The sequence below is a fragment of the Coregonus lavaretus genome, assembly GCF_964263955.1.
Source record: "Coregonus lavaretus genome assembly, chromosome: 36".
NCBI classification, from domain to species: Eukaryota; Metazoa; Chordata; class Actinopteri; order Salmoniformes; family Salmonidae; genus Coregonus; species Coregonus lavaretus.
This window is the reverse complement of record NC_140023.1, coordinates 17,220,792-17,241,599: the sequence shown is the minus strand read 5'-3', so window position 1 is coordinate 17,241,599 and position 20,808 is coordinate 17,220,792. Positions and strand designations below refer to the sequence as shown.

At 44.0% G+C, this 20,808-nt stretch overlaps 1 protein-coding gene across 1 annotated transcript in view; it reads right to left on the bottom strand.

The window, feature by feature from the left end:
* The window catches only part of usp54a (ubiquitin specific peptidase 54a), a gene marked incomplete at its 5' end in the record, with an annotated part of 62,019 nt that overhangs the window by 5,678 nt on the left and 35,533 nt on the right, over window positions 1-20,808 (bottom strand). The window contains 10 exons of the mRNA XM_084153235.1: window positions 98-302; window positions 2,105-2,224; window positions 2,749-2,910; window positions 3,971-4,104; window positions 5,900-6,494; window positions 6,952-7,128; window positions 10,287-10,466; window positions 10,706-10,874; window positions 17,707-17,856; window positions 18,029-18,175. Coding sequence (XP_084009361.1) covers window positions 98-302; window positions 2,105-2,224; window positions 2,749-2,910; window positions 3,971-4,104; window positions 5,900-6,494; window positions 6,952-7,128; window positions 10,287-10,466; window positions 10,706-10,874; window positions 17,707-17,856; window positions 18,029-18,175 — 2,039 coding nt within the window. The remainder of the gene's footprint in view (window positions 1-97; window positions 303-2,104; window positions 2,225-2,748; window positions 2,911-3,970; window positions 4,105-5,899; window positions 6,495-6,951; window positions 7,129-10,286; window positions 10,467-10,705; window positions 10,875-17,706; window positions 17,857-18,028; window positions 18,176-20,808) is intronic.

Genomic DNA, 20,808 nt, shown 5'->3' with positions numbered 1-20,808 from the left:
AGCCACATGAGGAGCTCAGCCAGGGGTGTGGGCTGAACAGGGCAGGTCAGCTGGGGGACGGGAGTCACAGGACACAGACAGGAGACAGTGCTGGTACCTGGGGGGCCCCTGGGGACAGGGACAGGGCTGATCCTGCTCCTCTGTCTGCTCCTGATCCTGTTGCTGGGTTCTGTCTTCCTGCTGTTGTTGCATGCGCTGCTGCAGGCCCCTCGCTCTCCTCATGCACTTTTGCAGCCGGGCCTCAGCCACTGTCCTGCTATGAGTGTTAGCACCGCCCTCATGCATGGGAAGCCCGAGTTTAGCTACAGGGCGAAAAAAAGGAAGGAAAGCAGAAAAGAAAAAAAGAAAGAAAAATGCAGAAAATAAAGAGCTGAGTTATGGGGATGCATGCAAAAACACTTGGCACAAAACTAAATCATAGGATTAGACTTAATGGGGGTGGGGTTTGGAGGGGAGGGGTGGGGTTTGTACGGGAGGGGTGGGGTTTGGGGTGGGGGAGGACACAAACAGGCACCACGCTTGGTGAGTAACATGGATGTTGTGTGTGTTGTACATTAAAATAAAATTAAGATCCACAGTGACTCTTAACAAAAGATTATGTTCATACGGCGCAATGGTTAAATCATATACAATAACGTTAAATTAATCAAAGTGAATTATGTTAAGCCAAAAAACTTAAATTGATGGTTTTAAACTGAGCCCTTCCCTAGGCGCAATATCTAAGAAGGCTGAGAAGAAACTAAAGGCTGTTCCTTGGTATTTTGACTCATACTGTATCATGGCAGCTGAATTGAGAAATATAGCAGCAATTTTTCTAACTCTGTCTTGGTTAGCTGGTGAAATATCTTTAGTTCAGATGTTTGTAGTACTCGACTTGACTTGCTGTAGATCTTAAAGAAGAAATGGGGTTTGTGGGACGAGGGTTTACTGGGGTGTCTGACAAGGGAAACAGTGTGTGTGTGTGTGAGAAAGAGTTGGGTGTGTGTGAGCATTCTTCTGTGGACGAGTCAGGAGTATCAAACACACATTCAATGTCCAAGACGCTCACGACAGAGACAGTGATACTGAGAAAGTCACATCAATACACAGATTTACTAGGAAATGTGGACAAACACAGACAGAGAGACACACACCATACTAACAGACTCACTTCCATGTTGACATGGTTGTCATAGCGCTGGGTTCCCCACCCCCCTCCACCCCTGACCTGTCCCTCTCTGCACTGCCAGGCGGGCAGGCTAGTAACCACGGTGATGGGTAAACACCCATGCAACTCGCCTCGTTTCATTATCATCAGACAGAGACGGTTGGTAGACAGAGGGCTGCTGACCTTATCAGCATTCCCAAACGTGTGTTTCGACAGACCAAATTGTCCCTTCCCCTTGTCATTACTCATTCAAGACTGCTCCTGCTTATGTTTATGGGCTTTTATTTTAGGTTCAGGCCTCTTATTGTGGGTGTGACTGAACAGAAAGCATAAATGTCATAAGATTTGGATAAAACAAGAGCTACAGTTGTGGGCACTAAAAAGTTAAGAGTTTTGTAACAAACTATCGCTAGGAGACGATAGAGCACTGTGTTGCACACGCATTGCGGCAATTGTTCTGCCAATACCGTGGCACAACTTAACCTTTCAGGTATAGACTAGTCATATGACTGGTTCAAACCAAGTGACTCTGTGGCCTGGAAGTAGATATTTGTCCAATAGGACCCTCAAGTTCACACCAAAGGTCAAAATTACCCTTCTTGTAGCATTCACGTTCACATTATTAAAAATGTATATATTTATTTACATTTTAGTCATTTAGTAGACGCTCTTATCCACAGTGACTTACAATTAGGGCATTCATCTTAAGATAACTGGGTGAGACAACCACATCACAGTTGTAGCAAGTACATAATAACTCAAAGTATTTATCATGGCCAGCATGGCTAGCATCATGGCTAGCAGTTAGCATGACTGTCTTATGCACAATATTGGTAAGGACTACAGGTGAAACACATAGACAGACAAACGGACACAGACAGGTAGGTGGTGATACAGTGTTATAGTGGGGCGGCTGGGCTGGCAGCAGGCACAGGGAGGCAGGTTAAGGCTACTTACACACAGCTTCGTTAACCACAGACAGAGCGGCAGACAACTCGCCAGCCTGCTCCAGCCGCAGAGACTGGTCTAGCAGCAGCTCAGCGTCCGACACACACCGCTCAAAGCCGTCCCCTTTGCCTAAGGAACACGCATACCAAAAGCAAAGCTCTTTAAACACACCAACAAAGCTATTTAAAACAAAGAAGGCACACTGTGGAGTTGAGTTAACTCAGACTTTTCTTCACTTCAGAATCGCAGCTGGCTAGCACAACTTACCTAACTCACTCAATACTGCTACAAGCCTCACTAGTTCATCCAATTTCTCTCCACTACAAATGCAGCAAACAGTCAAACATGTTTTTTCCCTCCCTTTCACACAGTGACTGGGCCATTGGCCGGCCACACATTCTAACCCTCTGAATGAGGAAACTTCCTATTGTGTGTGTGGGGGAACAATGCTCTTTTCTGTTGGAAAACAGCAGTCCCATTAGGCAGCCCACTCAGGGTGCTTTAAACATGGAGCACTGAGACACCTGCTACATAAAGAGACACACACACACACAAACACATGGTGGGGCAGGGCTGCCTCCAACAGAACAACTAATATAAGTCATTGTTCTCTAGGTTGGGCCTGGGGGCTGGGGCTGTGTCTGGGGCCTTACCCTGGTTCTGTAGTTCGTCTAGGTCCATGAACTTGCTGGGTCTGGGGTTGAAGCCCATGGCGGCCTCCTTCTCCTTCTCCTTCCTCCTCTGTAACTCCTGCTCCCTCGCTCGCCTGGCCACCTCCTCCTGCAGCTCGTCCAGCTCGCTGCGGCCCTCTCCCGCTGTGTCACACATGCACGCACACAAACACATTAATATCGTAGCTTTCTATAATGTTCCCTGTTCTATATCAAGGCAGTAAGAGAAGGTGTGAGGAGTGACAGTGTGTACACTTCATCACACTTTAAGCACACAGACACACAGATATGAATGAACATAAACCATCTGCTCAGGGGTCACATGCTATGAAACACAGCGCACATGTGACATAATAATGTGTAAGTACATATAAACATGCTATGGTGAACACGCAGACATTCACATTAAACATGGTGTGATGTACACTACCGTTCAAAAGTTTGGGGTCACTTAGAAATGTCCTTGTTTTCGAAAGAAAATCATTTTTATTTGTCCTCTTGCTCAGTTGTGCACCGGGGCCTCCCACTCCTCTTTCTATTCTGGCTAGAGCCAGTTTGCGCTGTTCTGTGAAGGGAGTAGTACACAATGTTGTACGAGATCTTCAGTTTCTTGGCAATTTATCGCATGGGATAGCCTTCATTTCTCAGAACAAGAATAGACTGACGAGTTTCAGAAGAAAGTTATTTGTTTCTGGCCATTTTGAGCCTGTAATCAAACCCACAATTGCTGATGCTCCAGATACTCAACTAGTCTCAAGAAGGCCAGTTCTATTGCTTCTTTAATCAGCACAACAGTTTTCAGCTGTGCTAACATAATTGCAAAATGGTTTTCTAATGATCAATTAGCCTTTTAAAATGATAAACTTGGATTAGCAAACACAACGTGCCATTGGAACAAAGGACTGATGGTTGCTGATAATGGGCCTCTGTACGCCTATGTAGATATTCCATAAAAAATCAGCCGTTTCCAGCTACAATAGCCATTTACAACATTAACAATGTCTACACTGTATTTCTGATCAATTTGATGTTATTTTAATGGACAAAAAAATTGATTTTCTATCGAAAACAAGGACATTTCTAAGTGACCACAAACTTTTGAACGGTAGTATATATACACACACCCTAAAACAATTCCACATAGAAATACACTTTCCCACACACATTGTGGGAAACATACTCACACACACAAACTCAGACCTACCCAGGCTTATGTGGCTGTTGCCCCTGCATGAAGCCTTGACATCCTGCAGGAGAGCACTGCTGCTCTTAGACTTGGGCACGGTGCGCCATGATGGACCTGAGCTGGAGCTGGAGGGCTTCTTCAGACCGGTGTCCCTGAGAAACACACACAGAGAGACAGACAGAGAGGTCAGCCATACCATATGCAGTTCATCATGTCCCTGTGTGAGTCTACCCTTTTCGGATATGTGAGTTACGATCATCTGGAATCTTTCATAGCGGTCCTAGCAGTATGTACAGTTGAAGTCGGAAGTTTACATACACTTAGGTTGGAGTCATTAAAACTCATTTTTCAACCACTCCACAAATTTCTTGTTAACAAACTATCGTTTTGGCAAGTCGGTTAGGACATCTACTTTGTGCATGACACAAGTAATTTTTCCAACAATTGTTTACAGACAGATTATTTCACTTATAATTCACAGTATTACAATTCCAGTGGGTCAGAAGTTTACACACACTAAGTTGACTGTGCCTTTAAACAGCTTGGAAAATTCCAGAAAATTATGTCATGGCTTTAGAAGCTTCTGATAGGCTAATTGACATCATTTGAGTCAATTGGAGGTGTACCTGTGGATGTATTTCAAGGCCTACCTTCCAACTCAGTGCCTCTTTGCTTGACATCATGGGAAAATCAAAAGAAATCAGCCAAGACCTCAGAAAAAATAATTGTAGACCTCCACAAGTCTGGTTCATCCTTGGAAGCAATTTCCAAACGCCTGAAGGTACCACGTTCATCTGTACAAACAATAGTACGCAAGTATAAACACCATGTGACCACGCAGCCATCATACCGCTCAGGAAGGAGACGCGTTCTGTCTCCTAGAGATTAACGTACTTTGGTGCGAAAAGTGCAAATCAATCCCAGAACAACAGCAAAGGACCTTTTGAAGATGCTGGAGGAAACATGTGCAAAAGTATCTATATCCACAGTAGAACGAGTCCTATATCGACATAACCTGAAAGGCCGCTCAGCAAGGAAGAAGCCACTGCTCCAAAACCGCCATAAAAAAGTCAGACTACGGTTTGCAACTACACACGGGGACAAAGATCGTACTTTTTGGAGAAATGTCCTCTGGTCTGATGAAACAAAAATATAACTGTTTGGCCATAATGACCATCGTTATGTTTGAAGGAAAAAGGGGGACTCTTGCAAGCCGAAGAACACCATCCCAACCGTGAAGCATGGGGGTGGCAGCATCATGCTGTGGGGGTGCTTTGCTGCAGGAGTGACTGGTGCACTTCACAAAATAGATGGCATCATGAGGAAGGACAATTATGTGGCTATATTGAAGCAAAATCTCAAGACATCAGTCAGGAAGTTAAAGCTTGGTCGCAAATGGGTCTTCCAAATGAACAATGACCCCAAGCATACTTCCAAAGTTGTGGCAAAATGGCTTAAGGACAACAAAGTCAAGGTATTGGAATGGCCATCACAAAGCCCTGACCTCAATCCTATAGAACATTTGTGGGCAGAACTGAAAAAGCGTGTGCGAGCAAGGTGGCCTACAAACCTGACTCAGTTACACCAGCTCTGTCAGGAGGAATGGGCCAAAATTCACCCAATTTATTGTGGGAAGCTTGTGGAAGGCTACCCGAAACGTTTGACCCAAGTTAAACAATTTAAAGGCAATGCTACCAAATACTAATTGAGTGTATGGAAACTTCTGAACCACTGGGAATGTGATGAAAGAAATAAAAGCTGAAATAAATCATTCACTCTATTATTCTGACATTTCACATTCTTAAAATGAAGTGGTGATCCTAACTGACCTAAGACCGGGAATTTTTACTAGGATTAAATGTCAGGAATTGTGAAAAACTGAGTTTAAATGTATTTGGCTAAGGTGTATGTAAACTTCTGACTTCAACTGTATATACTCTACTGTACCTGTGTGCATTAGCAGAATTGGGTCCCTCGCCGAGAGGCATGTCCAGGCTGACAGGACTGTTACTGTTCCTCTCGCTGCTCTCATAGCCGCTCTCCATCCTCTGGATGAGCCTGGGGGGCTGCTGCTCCATGTTATGGCCCCTGGGGGTCGGCAGGGTCCAGGAGGAGGCCATATTACCAAAGGGCTCCTGTCCTTTTCCAGTGAGTGACCCTGTGGGGCCCTCGGCTGGGGCCCCACTGTCTTCAGGCAGGGTGGCCCCTAGGGGACTATACCCGGCCTGTTTGCGTTTCTCCCTGCTGAAGATGCTGTCTATATTGAGGACCTCTCTCCGGGGCCTCCAGGCCGGTCTGTAGCGTCCCCCAGAGGAGCTTGACTTGGACTCACTGCTGGTGCTGTCGGCCTCCCAGTCTCTTGACTTGGTGGTGGCCCCCGGCTCAACCCTTAGACCACCAAGGGCCCCGGAGCCCGAGGAAGAGGCGGAGAGGGGCCGGCTGTGGATGATGTTGCTCATGGTCTCCTTGAAGTCCCTCAGTCGACTGGAGGAGGAGGACTTGGTTGCGGTGCGAGGTGCCTGCTGCTCTTTCAGAGTCTCACCTAGAAACCAGGGAGAGAGGGGAGAAAAGAGGAGTGAGATGGAGGGAGGGAGACAGAGAGAGAGTGGGAGATAAAGACATTAGTAGTGTGATGTCATGTGTTGATGGGGGAGGTGGAAAAAGCAAGAAAATAATGGGCTGAAAGTGCAACGTGAGTGACAACTTTGGTGATAACTGATAACTGGACAGAACAAAATAAAATGGTAAGGACACACATATTTTTGTATACTACACGATACCCTACTCCTGTACCTGATTCTGATCTTCTGGTTAAATTTCTAAAACCAAAATATTTTGAACTACTGAGGCACTGATTCTGATGAAGTCTAAGTTGCTAGATACAGTATATAGTCTCCTGAGTCATCATGCCCTTCTGTCATAGGTCACTTGTCCCCTGGCTCTGCCATGTGATTGGTCCCTAGTCTCCTAGTTCTGCCGTGTGATTGGTTCCTGCGTACCCTCGCTGTGGTAACCTGCCGACGTGGCCTCGTCAGTCTTAGAGCCCCGGCTCCTCTCCTCAAGTCGCCGTGGACGACTAGAGCTCCGCCTCCTGTCACTGGCCCCGCCCTTTCTGTCCACTGTCCCGCCTTTCCTCAGAGAGTGGCACTGCACTGACCCACTGTCCGCCACTTGGCCTTAGCAACAACGAGAAGTGGGGGAGGACATTTTCAATGACCGTTTATGTGGTTAGGACATGAGAGACATGATGACACATGATCAATGATCAACATGATTGGGTAATGGCTGTGGCTTTAATCCTCTATACAGTACTTACAAATATGTCTCAGTATGTTTGGGTAAGCATTACATGCTTAATCCTAAGTAGTTGCATGTGTGCAAGGTAAAAGCATGAATAAATATATAGCTTAGTCTGTGTATATGCGTGGGAGTCAAATGTTTGGACACACCTACTCATTCAAGGGTTTTTCTTTTCTTTTTACTATTTTTTACATTGTAGAATAATAGTGATGACATCAAAACTATGAAATAACACATATGGAATCATGTAGTAACCAAAAAAGTGTTAAACAAAACAAAATATATTTTATATTTGAGATTCTTCAAAGTAGCCACCCTTTGCCTTGATGACGGCTTTGCACACTCTTGGAATTCTCTCAACCAGCTTCATGAGGTAGTCACCTGGAATGCATTTCAATGAACAGGTGTGCCTTCTTAAAAGTTTATTTGTGGCATTTCCTTCCTTCTTAATGCTTTTGAACCAATCAGTTGTGTTTTGACAAGGTAAGGGGGTATACAGAAGATAGCCCTATTTGGTAAAAGACCAAGTCCATATTATGGCAAGAACAGCTCAAATAAGCAAAGAGAAACGACAGTCCATCATTACCTTAAGACATGAAGGTCAGTCAATACAGATCATTTCAAGAACTTTGAAAGTTTCTTCAAGTGCAGTCACAAAAACCATCAAGCGCTATGATGATACTGGCTCTCATGAGGACTGCCACAGGAATGGAAGACCCAGAGTTACCTCTGCTGCAGAGGATAAGTTCATTAGAGTTACCAGCCTCCGAAATTGCAGCCCAAATAAATGCTTCACAGAGTTCAAGTAACAGACACATCTCAACATCAACTGTTCAGAGGAGACTGTGTGAATCAGGCCTTCATGGTCGAATTGCTGCAAAGAAACCACTACTAAAGGACACCAATAAGAAGAAGGGACTTGCTTGGGCCAAGAAACACAAGCAATGGACATTAGACCGGTGGAAATGTGTCCTTTAGTCTGGAGTCCAAATTTGATATTTTTGGTTCCAACCGCCATGTCTTTGTGAGACGCGGTGGTTGTGAACGGATGATCTCTGCATGTGTATTTCCCACCGTAAAGCATGGAGGAGGAGGTGTTATGGTGTGGGGGTGCTTTGCTAGTGACGCTGTCTGTGATTTATTTAGAATTCAAGGCACACTTAACCAGCATATGCCATCCCATCTGGTTTGGGCTTAGTGGGACTATAATTTGTTTTTCAACAGGACAATGACCCAAAACACCTCCAGGCTGTGTAAGGGCTATTTGATCAAGAAGGAGAGTGATGGAGTGCTGCATCAGAGGACCTGGCCTCCACAATCCCCCGACCTCAACCCAATTGAGATGGTTTGGGATGAGTCGGACCGCAGAGTGAAGGAAAAGCAGCCAACAAGTGGTCAACATATGTGAGAACTCCTTCAAGACTGTTGGAAAAGCATTCCAGGTGAAGATGGTTGAGAGAATGCCAAGAGTGTGCAAAGCACACTTCTACAATGCAGAAAATAGTCAAAATAAAGAAAAACCCTTGAATGAGTAGGTGTGTCCAAACTTTTGACTGGTAGTGTATATCACCAGTAGTACATTTACCGTTAATTCCTATAATTTCTAATCTACAATGTTTGTTTGGTTATGGTAATTTCTGTTAATCCATTCAATATATTATTATTCCAGTCTTTTACCATTCTCATTGTCAGAGTGGACACGTTGTGTGCAGAGTGCACAACCTATGCTACACTTGTGAGAAACAAGTTGGTTTATTTCATTCCATTTACGAGTTTTGTCAATTCAGTCATTGTCTTTTGTTTGGAGCGCTACTGTCAATGCTGAGTAAGGACGCACACCTGATTACACATAGAAGTAGGCCTATTGGCTACCTGGCCTGCGTGCAAATGTAGGCATATATAAATGTGCCCATTTGGGGATCTGATAGTATTTCTGATTGGCTTAATGCGCCACCACTAATGAGCTGTGGAGCTTCTCAAAGTAATGTTTTCTTCACCTCAAACAAGCAAACAAAGTCTGTTTTTACATCCATTGAGAATGACAATAGTTCCTCAATGTATCTTTAAAATATTTCCAGCTCTCTCCCTTTCGATAACCACTCAGCATGAATGGAAAAATGTCATACTCTGATCCAGTGGAAACTTCATAAAATAGGCCTACCTGATGAGCTCTTATCCCTTGCGCAAAAGCCTACAGCTGTGTCTATCCCGAGCTCACTGGCGCTGGAAACTCTGAGGGCCCAGAATATTTTATTCAATGTTGCAAGTTTGCTAGCACAAGCTTCAGGCCTGACCCAAGTTAATAGTTGATACAATGTTTCAAGTTCGTTGCAGACAGGCCATGCGTAGCCAATGTGATTTATACGATAATTCACTTTTATCAGGATATTTTCTACCTGCAGGCTGCAATGTTTTTATTTGTTGGCTTTATGTAGGCTATGTTTACATAGTTGGCAATGGCAATAGAAGTTACTTTTTAGGTTTGTATAATTTTCATTTAGATTTGGATAGAATTTTGATTAACCATATGGCAACGATTTTGAGATACGAAGACATTATTATAAATTAAATGAAACTGTTCAACGGAAATGTACATATGAAAACCACAACTGGCACGCAGATCGGTACAAATTGTAAGATAAATTGGCATTCCACATGAGAAAGGTTGCCGACTCCTGGTGTAGCCTATTACCGGCAACTTCAGGAAAGTAGAAAGCAAGCAGGAACTGGAGGAGGATGGTCGGGTCAGGTTAATACGTTTTTTCCCTTATGGTTATCTTGATCTCTGGCTCCCTCTTGAGTCATTTGTGTCTTATTTCATCAAACAGTTCACTTAAAGCATCAGACAAGCATATAGTTGATTTGATTAAAACACATAGGGTGTGTCTATACTGTATATGGAAAAATACACGTTTAAAAATGTCGAAAGAACAGACGACTTTCGGTCGACCAACATTTTTTTTGTCTGGGACAGTCCTAGTATATATATCCTGTCTGTGTGTGTATGTCACCCCTGTATTCCTCCTCCTCCTACCTGGGGTCTCCAGGCTGCTGTGGGAGGCTGCATCATTGTCCGGGTTACAGATTATGGTTCCCTGGGAGTCGGAGGAGAAGTGGCTGGCCATGGACTCATGGTGGGAGTGGGAGTGCTTGTAGGAGTAGCTGTCTGTCGACGAGTCAGTGCGAGTGTCACTGGAGATGGACGGCTCTCGGCCTGATGACAACACATGATAAGCAAAACACATCACCATGACAATGGAACAGACACAGACAGCCTGCAGAGATAATGGGACGACACAAGCCGGAGTACCAGATGGGCAGGGTTTGCAATTTGGGGACTATTCCATTAGTTTCATTTGAAAGAAAACAAATACTATTTGAACCCAGGTGTAGTATGTAACAGCCATCCTGTGTGTGTAGCACTGATCTTGTGTGAAGCGAGGCGTCTCGTACCCGAGTCCTCGCTGTCGTAGTAAGCCTTGTTGAAGTGGTGCAGGTCCAGGCGGGAGGGCAGGTCCTGCACTGACACGGGCGTCCCCCGGGGGTCAGCGTATAACAGTAGCAGGGGCTGGTAGTGGCCCTTGATGCACCGTGACACCACGTCCTTCCACTTGGGTCCAATCTACCAGGAAGAGAAGGAAACTCTGTCACAACTTTCCAGGGAACTCAAAATAATGGTGGTTAGATGTGAGTATTCAGCTCATCCCTAATGTGAATTTCAAACTGTTGGGAAAGAGAAACATCCAGAAAATTACACACAGAGCGATGCGAGTGAGCTCACATAAGAATGAGAGTTAGTCAAGACAACATTTACAGTCCAATATTTACTGGCTAACATTAACTGACTCTGTAAGCGCCAGAGGGGAGGGAACCAAAAGAGTCAGGAGGGAAGTTGTTATCAAGCGAAGTCTTTCCCTCCCATTTTCCAACCCCATCTTACCTCAACCTGGTTTTCCAAACGTACGATGAACGCTCTGCTCTCACTCAGCACAGGAATCAGTAACAGCACAACACCGACGTATCAGCAAAGTGTGTACGTGTGTGTGTGTGTGTCTACAGTGGTGGTCGCTGTGCTCTGGCTCTGTATTGGCCACGCCCTCCTGTCCAGATAAACAATGGAAGGATATCCTTGTTTTCAGGCCACTTTTGTTCAAACCCTCACTGGCTCATGTACCGGCTTTACAGACAGAGACACACACAGAGAGAGAGAGAGAGAGAGAGAGAGAGAGAGAGAGAGAGAGAGAGCTGCGTTGTGTGCAACTGTCCAGGAGTGAATGTACAGCACAGCCATTATGAGACTAAAGCAATGATAGGATAGAGAGGAGAGAAGGGAGATGGGAAAAGTGGGGAGAAGATAAAGGATAGAGGAGGGGGAAAAGGGAAGAAGGGATGTCAGAAAGGAGATGAGAGAGACCCAGACCAGTGGGGGAGGGGGGAGGACTTGGTAGAGAGAGAAGAGGGGAAAAAGATAGCAGAGAGCCAGAGCAGTGGGGAGGGGGGGGGGTTGGGGGGGGGGGCCGGCCCGGTGCCCACAGAGCTGTGTGTCATTTCCTCCCCCCAGGAGAGGGGCTGAGAAAGATACACCACAGCTGGGTCAGCAGGCCAGGCGTGTGGAACTAACTAACTAACGCCTCTGCTCGTTGCTCACACACCTCGTCACACTGGGAGAGGGGACCTGACCTGGAACTTCAGGAGAAGCCAATCAGTACTCACACCCATGACTGGTCACAACACTGCTGAAGTGTGAACCACCAATCAGAGTTCATCCATTTGACCTCATGTGACAGGCTTTGAGGTCCTCAGAAACTCTGCAGACCTCTCATTGTCCATGATAAAGACTGTGGCAGGTTACATGTTTCTCTGCATGAATACCTGTACATACATGTTGATTGTTGTTTATATTGTCATTTTTGTATGGCGTGAATATCCACCGTAGGATAATAAAGTTGACTAAGGGCAATTCCATTGGTAACAGAATTACGCTGATATTTTTCACTTTAAAATGTATACCAAACAAAAACCATTGATTTCAAAGTTTAACAAACTATAGAAAACTCTATGCACAAGGACCACTTTTAACAATTTCCACTGAACATTTGACAAAAACCCATTTACAGGAAGAACTGTAAATGGAACTTTCCAGTAAATGTATTTTTTTTGTTTTACTGTATAAATTGTTCAAAGCAGTCTCAGCGTAATTCCGTTACTGTGAAATTGCCCCTAAACTAAACTACTCCTATGACAACCATCCTTCCTTTGGCTGTCATGACAACTATGTCACAGATAAAAAATGGAACAAAAACACCCCCAGCCCGTCAGTGAGTCAACGTAAACTAATGGCGCTGCGGTGAAATGAGCAATAAACACACACAGAGAGAGACAGAGGGCTTAGAATAGAGCCGACGGGCCAGGCCACTGTTTAGCAATGAAAGAAAACATTAGGTATTTCGCTGTTAAAAGATTAATATCCTCTCCCTCTTGACACAGCAACGTGAGAGAGAGAGAGAGAGAGAGAGAGAGAGAGACAGAGAGACAGAGACATTAACATATAAGATGGAGGATTCATATCTGAGAGGATTCTGAAAAAACACCTGTATAGCTCATGTTCATCTCACAGTAACATCATCCAAGTGAGGAGCACAGCATAGCCAAACACAACTTGTATGATTTCTTACTACAAACACAGAAACTACGCAGTAAACATTCAAAAAATACATTCACACAGAGTTAGGATGGGCATTTGACATTTTTTGACTGTTCGAGTTCTCAAAATACATATTTAAAACACAAGGCCCACACTGTGAAAAAAATATGTGCGCAATTACAGTGCCTTGCAAAATTATTCATCCCCCTTGGCGTTTTTCCTATTTTGTTGCATTACAACCTGTAATTTAAATGGATTTTTATTTGGATTTCATGTAATGGACATACACAAAATAGTCCAAATTAGTGAAGTGAAATGAAAAAAATAACTTCTTTCAAAAACGTCTAAAAAATAAATAACGTGGTGCGTGCATATGTATTCATCCCATTTGCTATGAAGCCCCTAAGTAAGATCTGGTGCAACCAATTACCTTCAGAAGTCACATAATTAGTTAAATAAAGTCCACCTGTGTGCAATCTAAGTGTCACATGATCTGTCACATGATCTCAGTATACAGTGGGGAAAAAAAGTATTTAGTCAGCCACCAATTGTGCAAGTTCTCCCACTTAAAAAGATGAGAGAGGCCTGTAATTTTCATCATAGGTAAACGTCAACTATGACAGACAAAATGAGGAAAAAAAATCCAGAAAATCACATTGTAGGATTTTTTATGAATTTATTTGCTAATTATGGTGGAAAATAAGTATTTGGTCAATAACAAAAGTTTCTCAATACTTTGTTATATACCCTTTGTTGGCAATGACACAGGTCAAACGTTTTCTGTAAGTCTTCACAAGGTTTTCACACACTGTTGCTGGTATTTTGTCCCATTCCTCCATGCAGATCTCCTCTAGAGCAGTGATGTTTTGGGGCTGTCGCTGGGCATCACAGACTTTCAACTCCCTCCAAAGATTTTCTATGGGGTTGAGATCTGGAGACTGGCTAGGCCACTCCAGGACCTTGAAATGCTTCTTACGAAGCCACTCCTTCGTTGCCCAGGCGGTGTGTTTGGGATCATTGTCATGCTGAAAGACCCAGCCACGTTTCATCTTCAATGCCCTTGCTGATGGAAGGAGGTTTTCACTCAAAATCTCACGTTACATGGCCCCATTCATTCTTTCCTTTACACGGATCAGTCGTCCTGGTCCCTTTGCAGAAAAACAGCCCCAAAGCATGATGTTTCCACCCCCATGCTTCACAGTAGGTATGGTGTTCTTTGGATGCAACTCAGCATTCTTTGTCCTCCAAACACGACAAGTTGAGTTTTTACCAAAAAGTTATATTTTGGTTTCATCTGACCATATGACATTCTCCCAATCCTCTTCTGGATTATCCAAATGCACTCTAGTAAACTTCAGACGGGCCTGGACATGTACTGGCTTAAGCAGGGGGACACGTCTGGCACTGCAGGATTTGAGCCCCTGGCGGCATAGTGTGTTACTGATGGTAGGCTTTGTTACTTTGGTCCCAGCTCTCTGCAGGTCATTCACTAGGTCCCCCCGTGTGGTTCTGGGATTTTTGCTCACCGTTCTTGTGATCATTTTGACCCCATGGGGTGAGATCTTGCGTGGAGCCCCAGATCGAGGGAGATTATCAGTGGTCTTGTATGTCTTCCATTTCCTAATAATTGCTCCCACAGTTGATTTCTTCAAACCAAGCTGATTACCTATTGCAGATTCAGTCTTCCCAGCCTGGTGCAGGTCTACAATTTTGTTTCTGGTGTCCTTTGACAGCTCTTTGGTCTTGGCCATAGTGGAGTTTGGAGTGTGACTGTTTGAGGTTGTGGACAGGTGTCTTTTATACTGATAACAAGTTCAAACAGGTGCCATTAATACAGGTAACGAGTGGAGGACAGAGGAGCCTCTTAAAGAAGAAGTTACAGGTCTGTGAGAGCCAGAAATCTTGCTTGTTTGTAGGTGACCAAATACTTATTTTCCACCATAAATTGCAAATAAATTCATTAAAAATCCTACAATGTGATTTTCTGGATTTTTTTCTCTCAATTTGTCTGTCATAGTTGACGTGTACGTATGATGAAAATTACAGGCCTCTCTCATCTTTTTAAGTGGGAGAACTTGCACAATTGGTGGCTGACTAAATACTTTTTTCCCCCACTGTATATACACCTGTTCTGAAAGGCCCCAGAGTCTGAATCACCACTAAGCAAGGGGCACCACCTAGCAAGTGGCACCATGAAGACCAAGGAGCCCTCCAAACAGGTCAGGGACAAAGTTGTGGAGAAGTACAGATCAGGGTTGGGTTATAAAAAAATATCAGACACTGAACATCCCACGGAGCACCATTAAATCCATTATTAAAAAATTGAAAGAATATGGCACCACAACAAACCTGCCAAGAGAGGGCTGCCCACCAAAACTCACGGGCCAGGCAAGGAGGGCATTAATCAGAGAGGCAACAAAAAGACCAAAGATAACCATGAAAGAGCTGCAAAGCTCCACAGCGGAGATTGGAGTATCTGTCCATGGGACCCCTTTAAGCCGTACACTCGGAAGAGTGGCCAGAAAAAAGCCATTGCTTAAAGAAAAAAATAAGCAAACACGTTTGGTGTTCGCCAAAAGGTATGTGGGAGACTCCCCAAACATATGGAAGAAGGTACTCTGGTCAGATGAGACTAAAATTGACCTTTTTGGCCATCAAGGAAAACGCTATGTCTGGCGCAAACCCAACACCTCTCATCACATCGAGAACACCATCCCCCCCACAGTGAAGCATGGTGGTGGCAGCATCATGCTGTGGGGGTGTTTTTCATCGGCAGGGACTGGGAAACTGGTCAGAATTGAAGGAATGATGGATGGCGCTAAATACAGGGAAATTCTAGAGGGAAACCTGTTTCAGTCTTCCAGAGATTTGAGACTGGGACGGAGGTTCACATTCCAGCAGGACAATGACCCTAAGCATACTGCTAAAGCAACACTTGAGTTGTTTAAGGGGAAACATTTAAATGTCTTGGAATGGCCTAGTCAAAGCCCAGACCTCAATCTAATTGAGAATCTGTGGTATGACTTAAAGATTGCTGTACACCAGCGGAACCCATCCAACTTGAAGGAGCTGGAGCAGTTTTGCCTTGAAGAATGGGAAAAAATCCCAGTAGCTAGATGTGCCAAGCTTATAGAGACATACCCCAAGAGACTTGCAGCTGTAATTGCTGCAAAAGGTGGCTCTACAAAGTATTGACTTTGGGGGGTGAATAGTTATACACGCTCAAGTTTTCAGTTTTTTTGTCTTATTTCTTGTTTGTTTCACAAAAAAATATATTTTGCATCTTCAAAGTGGCATGTTGTGTAAATCAAATGATGCAAACCCCCAAAAAATCAATTTTAATTCCAGGTTGTAAGGCAACAAAATAGGAAAAATGCTAAGGGGGGTGAATACTTTCGCAAGCCACTGTATCTATAGGCCTATACCAACAGTACGCAACAATGCCTAATTTATCATAACTATTAGAGATAACAAATCCTAATTGCTAAATTGCACCATACATATGTAGTCAATAAAAAAGCAATTGCTATTTAAGATTAATTTATTGAAACCGTAATATCAACTGGTTATATTATATAGTGGAACACAATCTTCAAAAAGGCAGTGACCTCAGCAGTGGTGCTTGCTTGTAGAAGCCTATGGCTGTGCAATGGCATAGCTTTGTTTCGTTAATTTAGCAGACAAGACGGTCTTATTTCCCAAGCCCTTATCACAGTCAAGACACCTATTTTATAGTAAAAAACATGATGTAATATAACAGAATATTTTTCCAAATGAAAAAAGCTGCCAGTGCGAAGTGATGCGCATCTCGAATCTGGAACGGTTATTCTCAAAAAGTGATCATTTGAAGCAGGGCTCAATTTGGCGAGTTGAAAGAAGAAAGAATTCTGGGTTACAAACCAAAATCTGTTTTCTTTTCGATATACATACATTCGATTTAGTTTATTCTGCCTGTTCTTTGGAATTTTGTAAATAGATTAACAATTTCACATTGAACACTGCATGGCAATGCCATCTGTTTGGTGAGTTAGGCCTATGCTTAATGATTCTGAGGAAAATATGCTCTTTGTCTTTATCAAACTAATGTTTTTGCGTATTTTCAGTGTGGAACCTGTCTATGTTTAGGGGAGTTATAGCCTAGGCTAACCAACTCTAAATGGCAGTTCGCAAAGTAGCCTAAGCAGAAAATAGACAGGACGCAATTATTCAGAAACTGAAGCTCGTTGTTGGAACACATATTTTCCTACTTCAATCAAGCAGTCCAGTTAGAATTAATGATAAAACTGTCATCATTTCTCAAGGAATGTAGTTTGTGTATCCTATCAGTTAGATACGTTTTATAGGTATTTATTTCTGTAGGCCTAACGGGAGCTTGTGTGCGCACTCAGCACGGGTGTGTAGGGAGCGGTCGGAATGCAATTGAGTGAATAAGACACAGAGGGGAAAGGGAATTTAGGGAGAAGAACTGTGTGATGTAAAGCAAAGTAACATTGTCTTCAAGACAGAATTTTACTTGGCCGTTCAGGCAGCCACAAAGCACATTCCACCAAATAGTTTTACAGTATTTGAAAATAATTAGACCTCTGGTTGAAGATTGAGCTTTGACGTCCGTTCGAGTACTCGATTACTCATGCCCATGCCTAACACAGAGTAGGTAAAAGTTGCCCCTAACCACTGATACAGGGTCAGATATTTTTTCATCATAATGGTTATGGTTAGAATTAGGGGTAAAGTAATCTAATCCTAGATCTGTGGATAAGGGCAACTTCTGGAGCCTTTCACCCGGGTCGATTTGGTATTTGTTTTTTACCTCCTTGACATGTGCGTCGTCAAAGTACATCCACTTGCGTATCTTGGTCTGGAAGAAGAAGGTGGAGTAGTGCTTGCCGTAGTAACACACCATGCCCACCAGGTAGAGCTCTGTCTGCTTGGCCTTGTCATCAGTCACTCTGTAGAAGAGCTGTGGGGGACAGGGAGAGGACAGATGGATGGTGGCAGGGGCTAGAAACATTACAGCACATGCAAACCCAGTACAGTCTAACTTTGTGGCATCTTGTAAAGTAAACTTTAAGAGTGAGTGTGTGTGTCTCTGTGTGTGTGTTTGTGTGTGCGCATGTGCGCGTGTGTCTTACATCCCCCAGGCGCAGGCAGGTGCCCAGGCTGTGGATGACATCCTCTGCCAGGTCTGAGTGGTCAGAGTCCCACACCAGACCTATAGTGATGATCTCTGGAGAGTTCATCAGCACCCGACGGATACGCAGCTTCTCCCCACAGTTACTCTGAAGGTAGAGAGGGAAGGAGGAGAGAGAGGGAAGAAGGAGAGAGAGGGAAGAAGAGAGTGTGTGAAGAGGAGGGGGGAGAAGAAAGGTAGGGGGCAAGAGATGGAATGGGAGAGACAGAAGGTAAATTGAGCGTAATAAATCACAAACATAAACACAAAATCATCTAACAAACAAAAAAATCCTCAAGCAAAGTCTACCATGACTCATTACGTACTGAGTGGACAGTGATCTTTATCCATTTAGCTAGTTCAGCGTTGACGATGGTTCATTTCAAGGCAGCCCTCACAGTGAGCTGTGTCTGAAAAGGTCAGCTGGCTGTAGGCCAAGTCCTGACAATGACATCCCCCAATTCAAGTGTCACTTCTATGCCTGTCACAGAGAGCCAACCTTCCTTTACACATACACTCTACCCACACACTGGGCCACACTGGGCCTAGCAGCATGTGGGGGTCCTTAAGAGAAGGTTACCACAGGACTCCTTTCATAGAGCTGATTTGTATGTGTGTGTTTGTGTGTCTGTGTGTGTTTGTATGTGTGTGTTTGCGTGGGGAGAGGGACGCATGTCACCGCATGCACCTGCCATCTTGACCTCGTTTCCCAGAAGTGAGGCTGGAAACAGGCAGGCGGCAGGCCCCCTGAAGGCAGCGATTGTGCACACGCCAAATTTGCCATAAACAGAGGAGACTTTCTCAGAGAACATGAGAGCACTGGGGTTTCTCACACACAGACCAGCAGTAGAAGCCTCAGAGTCAGCCAATACTTAGTGGGGAAAAAATACAGTTCTGAAAAATGTCTAATTTGTACAACACTGTGTGAGCTCGTTATATTTATGTAGACTCTAGTGTTTACCTTATGGTACTTTAGAGGCTTTAATGTTTGATAAGATAAAGCTGGAAGGGAGTATCAGAATAATAAGAGTCATGTCTGACAGAGATTTCATATGGGTTACATTTTCAAAGCTAATACTTTGAGCTGCTCATGTTGAGCCACCCTGGTCCTTTCAGTTCAGTTTCTAACCCAGAGATATTACAGTCGGAGCACTGAGGACTCAGAATGTTGTTTACTGCCACTCTAGAAGCCATGGAGTTCCGCTGAACCAGTCGGCCAACACTCAATCCAAGCCTCAGTTAGATTGTGTGTCTGTGCATGCGCATGTGTGAGAGTACATTTATTTTCCTTGACTGAAGAATAACCCAAAGGTGGCTACAGGACATATGAATAATCAGACCATTTTCACCACCATAAGCAATAATATGTGGTGAATATAAATGCAATACACTGAACAAAAATATAAACGCAACATGCAACAATTTCAAAGATTTTACTGAGTTACAGTTCATATGATCAGTCAATTGAAATAAAAATCAGTCAATTGAAATAAATTCATTAGGCCCTAATTTATGGATATCACATGACTGGGAATACAGATATGTATCTGTTGGCCACAGATACCTTAAAGAAAAGGTAGCGGCGTGGATCAGAAAACCAGTCAGTATCTGGTGTGACCACCATTTGCCTCATGCAGCGCGACACATCTCCTTCGCATAGAGTTGATCAGGCTGTTGATTGTGGCCGATGGAATGTTGTCCCACTCCTTTTTAATGGCTGTGCGAAGTTGCTGGATGTTGGCGGGAACTGGAACACGCTGTCGTACACGTCGATCCAAAGCATCCCAAACATGCTCAATGGGAGACATGTCTGGTGAGAATGCAGGCCATGGAAGAACTGGGACATTTTCAGCTTCCAGGAATTGTGTACAGATCCGTGTATTATCATGCTGAAACATGAGGTGATGGCGGCGGATGAATGGCACGACAATGGGCCTCAGGATCTCGTCACGGTATCTCAATAAAATGCAATTGTGTTCGTTGTCTATAGCTTATGCCTGCCCAAACAATAACCCCACCGCCACTATGGGGCACTCTGTTCACAACATTGACATCAGCAAACCCCTCGCCCACACGACGCCATACACGTGGTCTGCGGTTGTGAGGCTGGTTGGACATACTGCCAAATTCTCTAAAACAACATTGGAGGCGGCTTATGATAGAGAAATTAACATTACATTCTCTGGCAACAGCTCTGGTGGACATTCCTGGAGTCAGCATGCCAATTGCACGCTCCCTCAAAACTTGAGACATCTGTGGCATTGTGTTGTGTGACAAAACTGCACATTTTAAAGTGGCCTTTTATTGTCCCAGCACAAGGTGCACCTGTGTAATGATCGTGATGTTTAATCAGCTTGTTGATATGCCACACCTGTCAGATAGATGGATTATCTTGGCAAAGAAATGCTCACTAACAGTGATGTGAGAAATAAGCTTTTTGTGAGTATGGAACATTTCTGGGATATTTTATTTCAGTTAATGAAACATGGGACCAACACTTTACATGTTTTGTGTATATATTTTTGTTCAGTGTAGAATGCTGTCACATTCATGTTTTTGGACATTGCATATCATCCATGTCCATGTAAAACTTGCTACTGTAACTACAACGGCACTCTCACATTGAAAAGTTTAGGTGGCTACTGTCAGTATTGTGGTCCTCTGTAGCTCAATTGGTAGAGCATGGCGCTTGTAACGCCAGGGTAGTGGGTTCGATCCCCGGGACCTCCCATACCTAAAAAT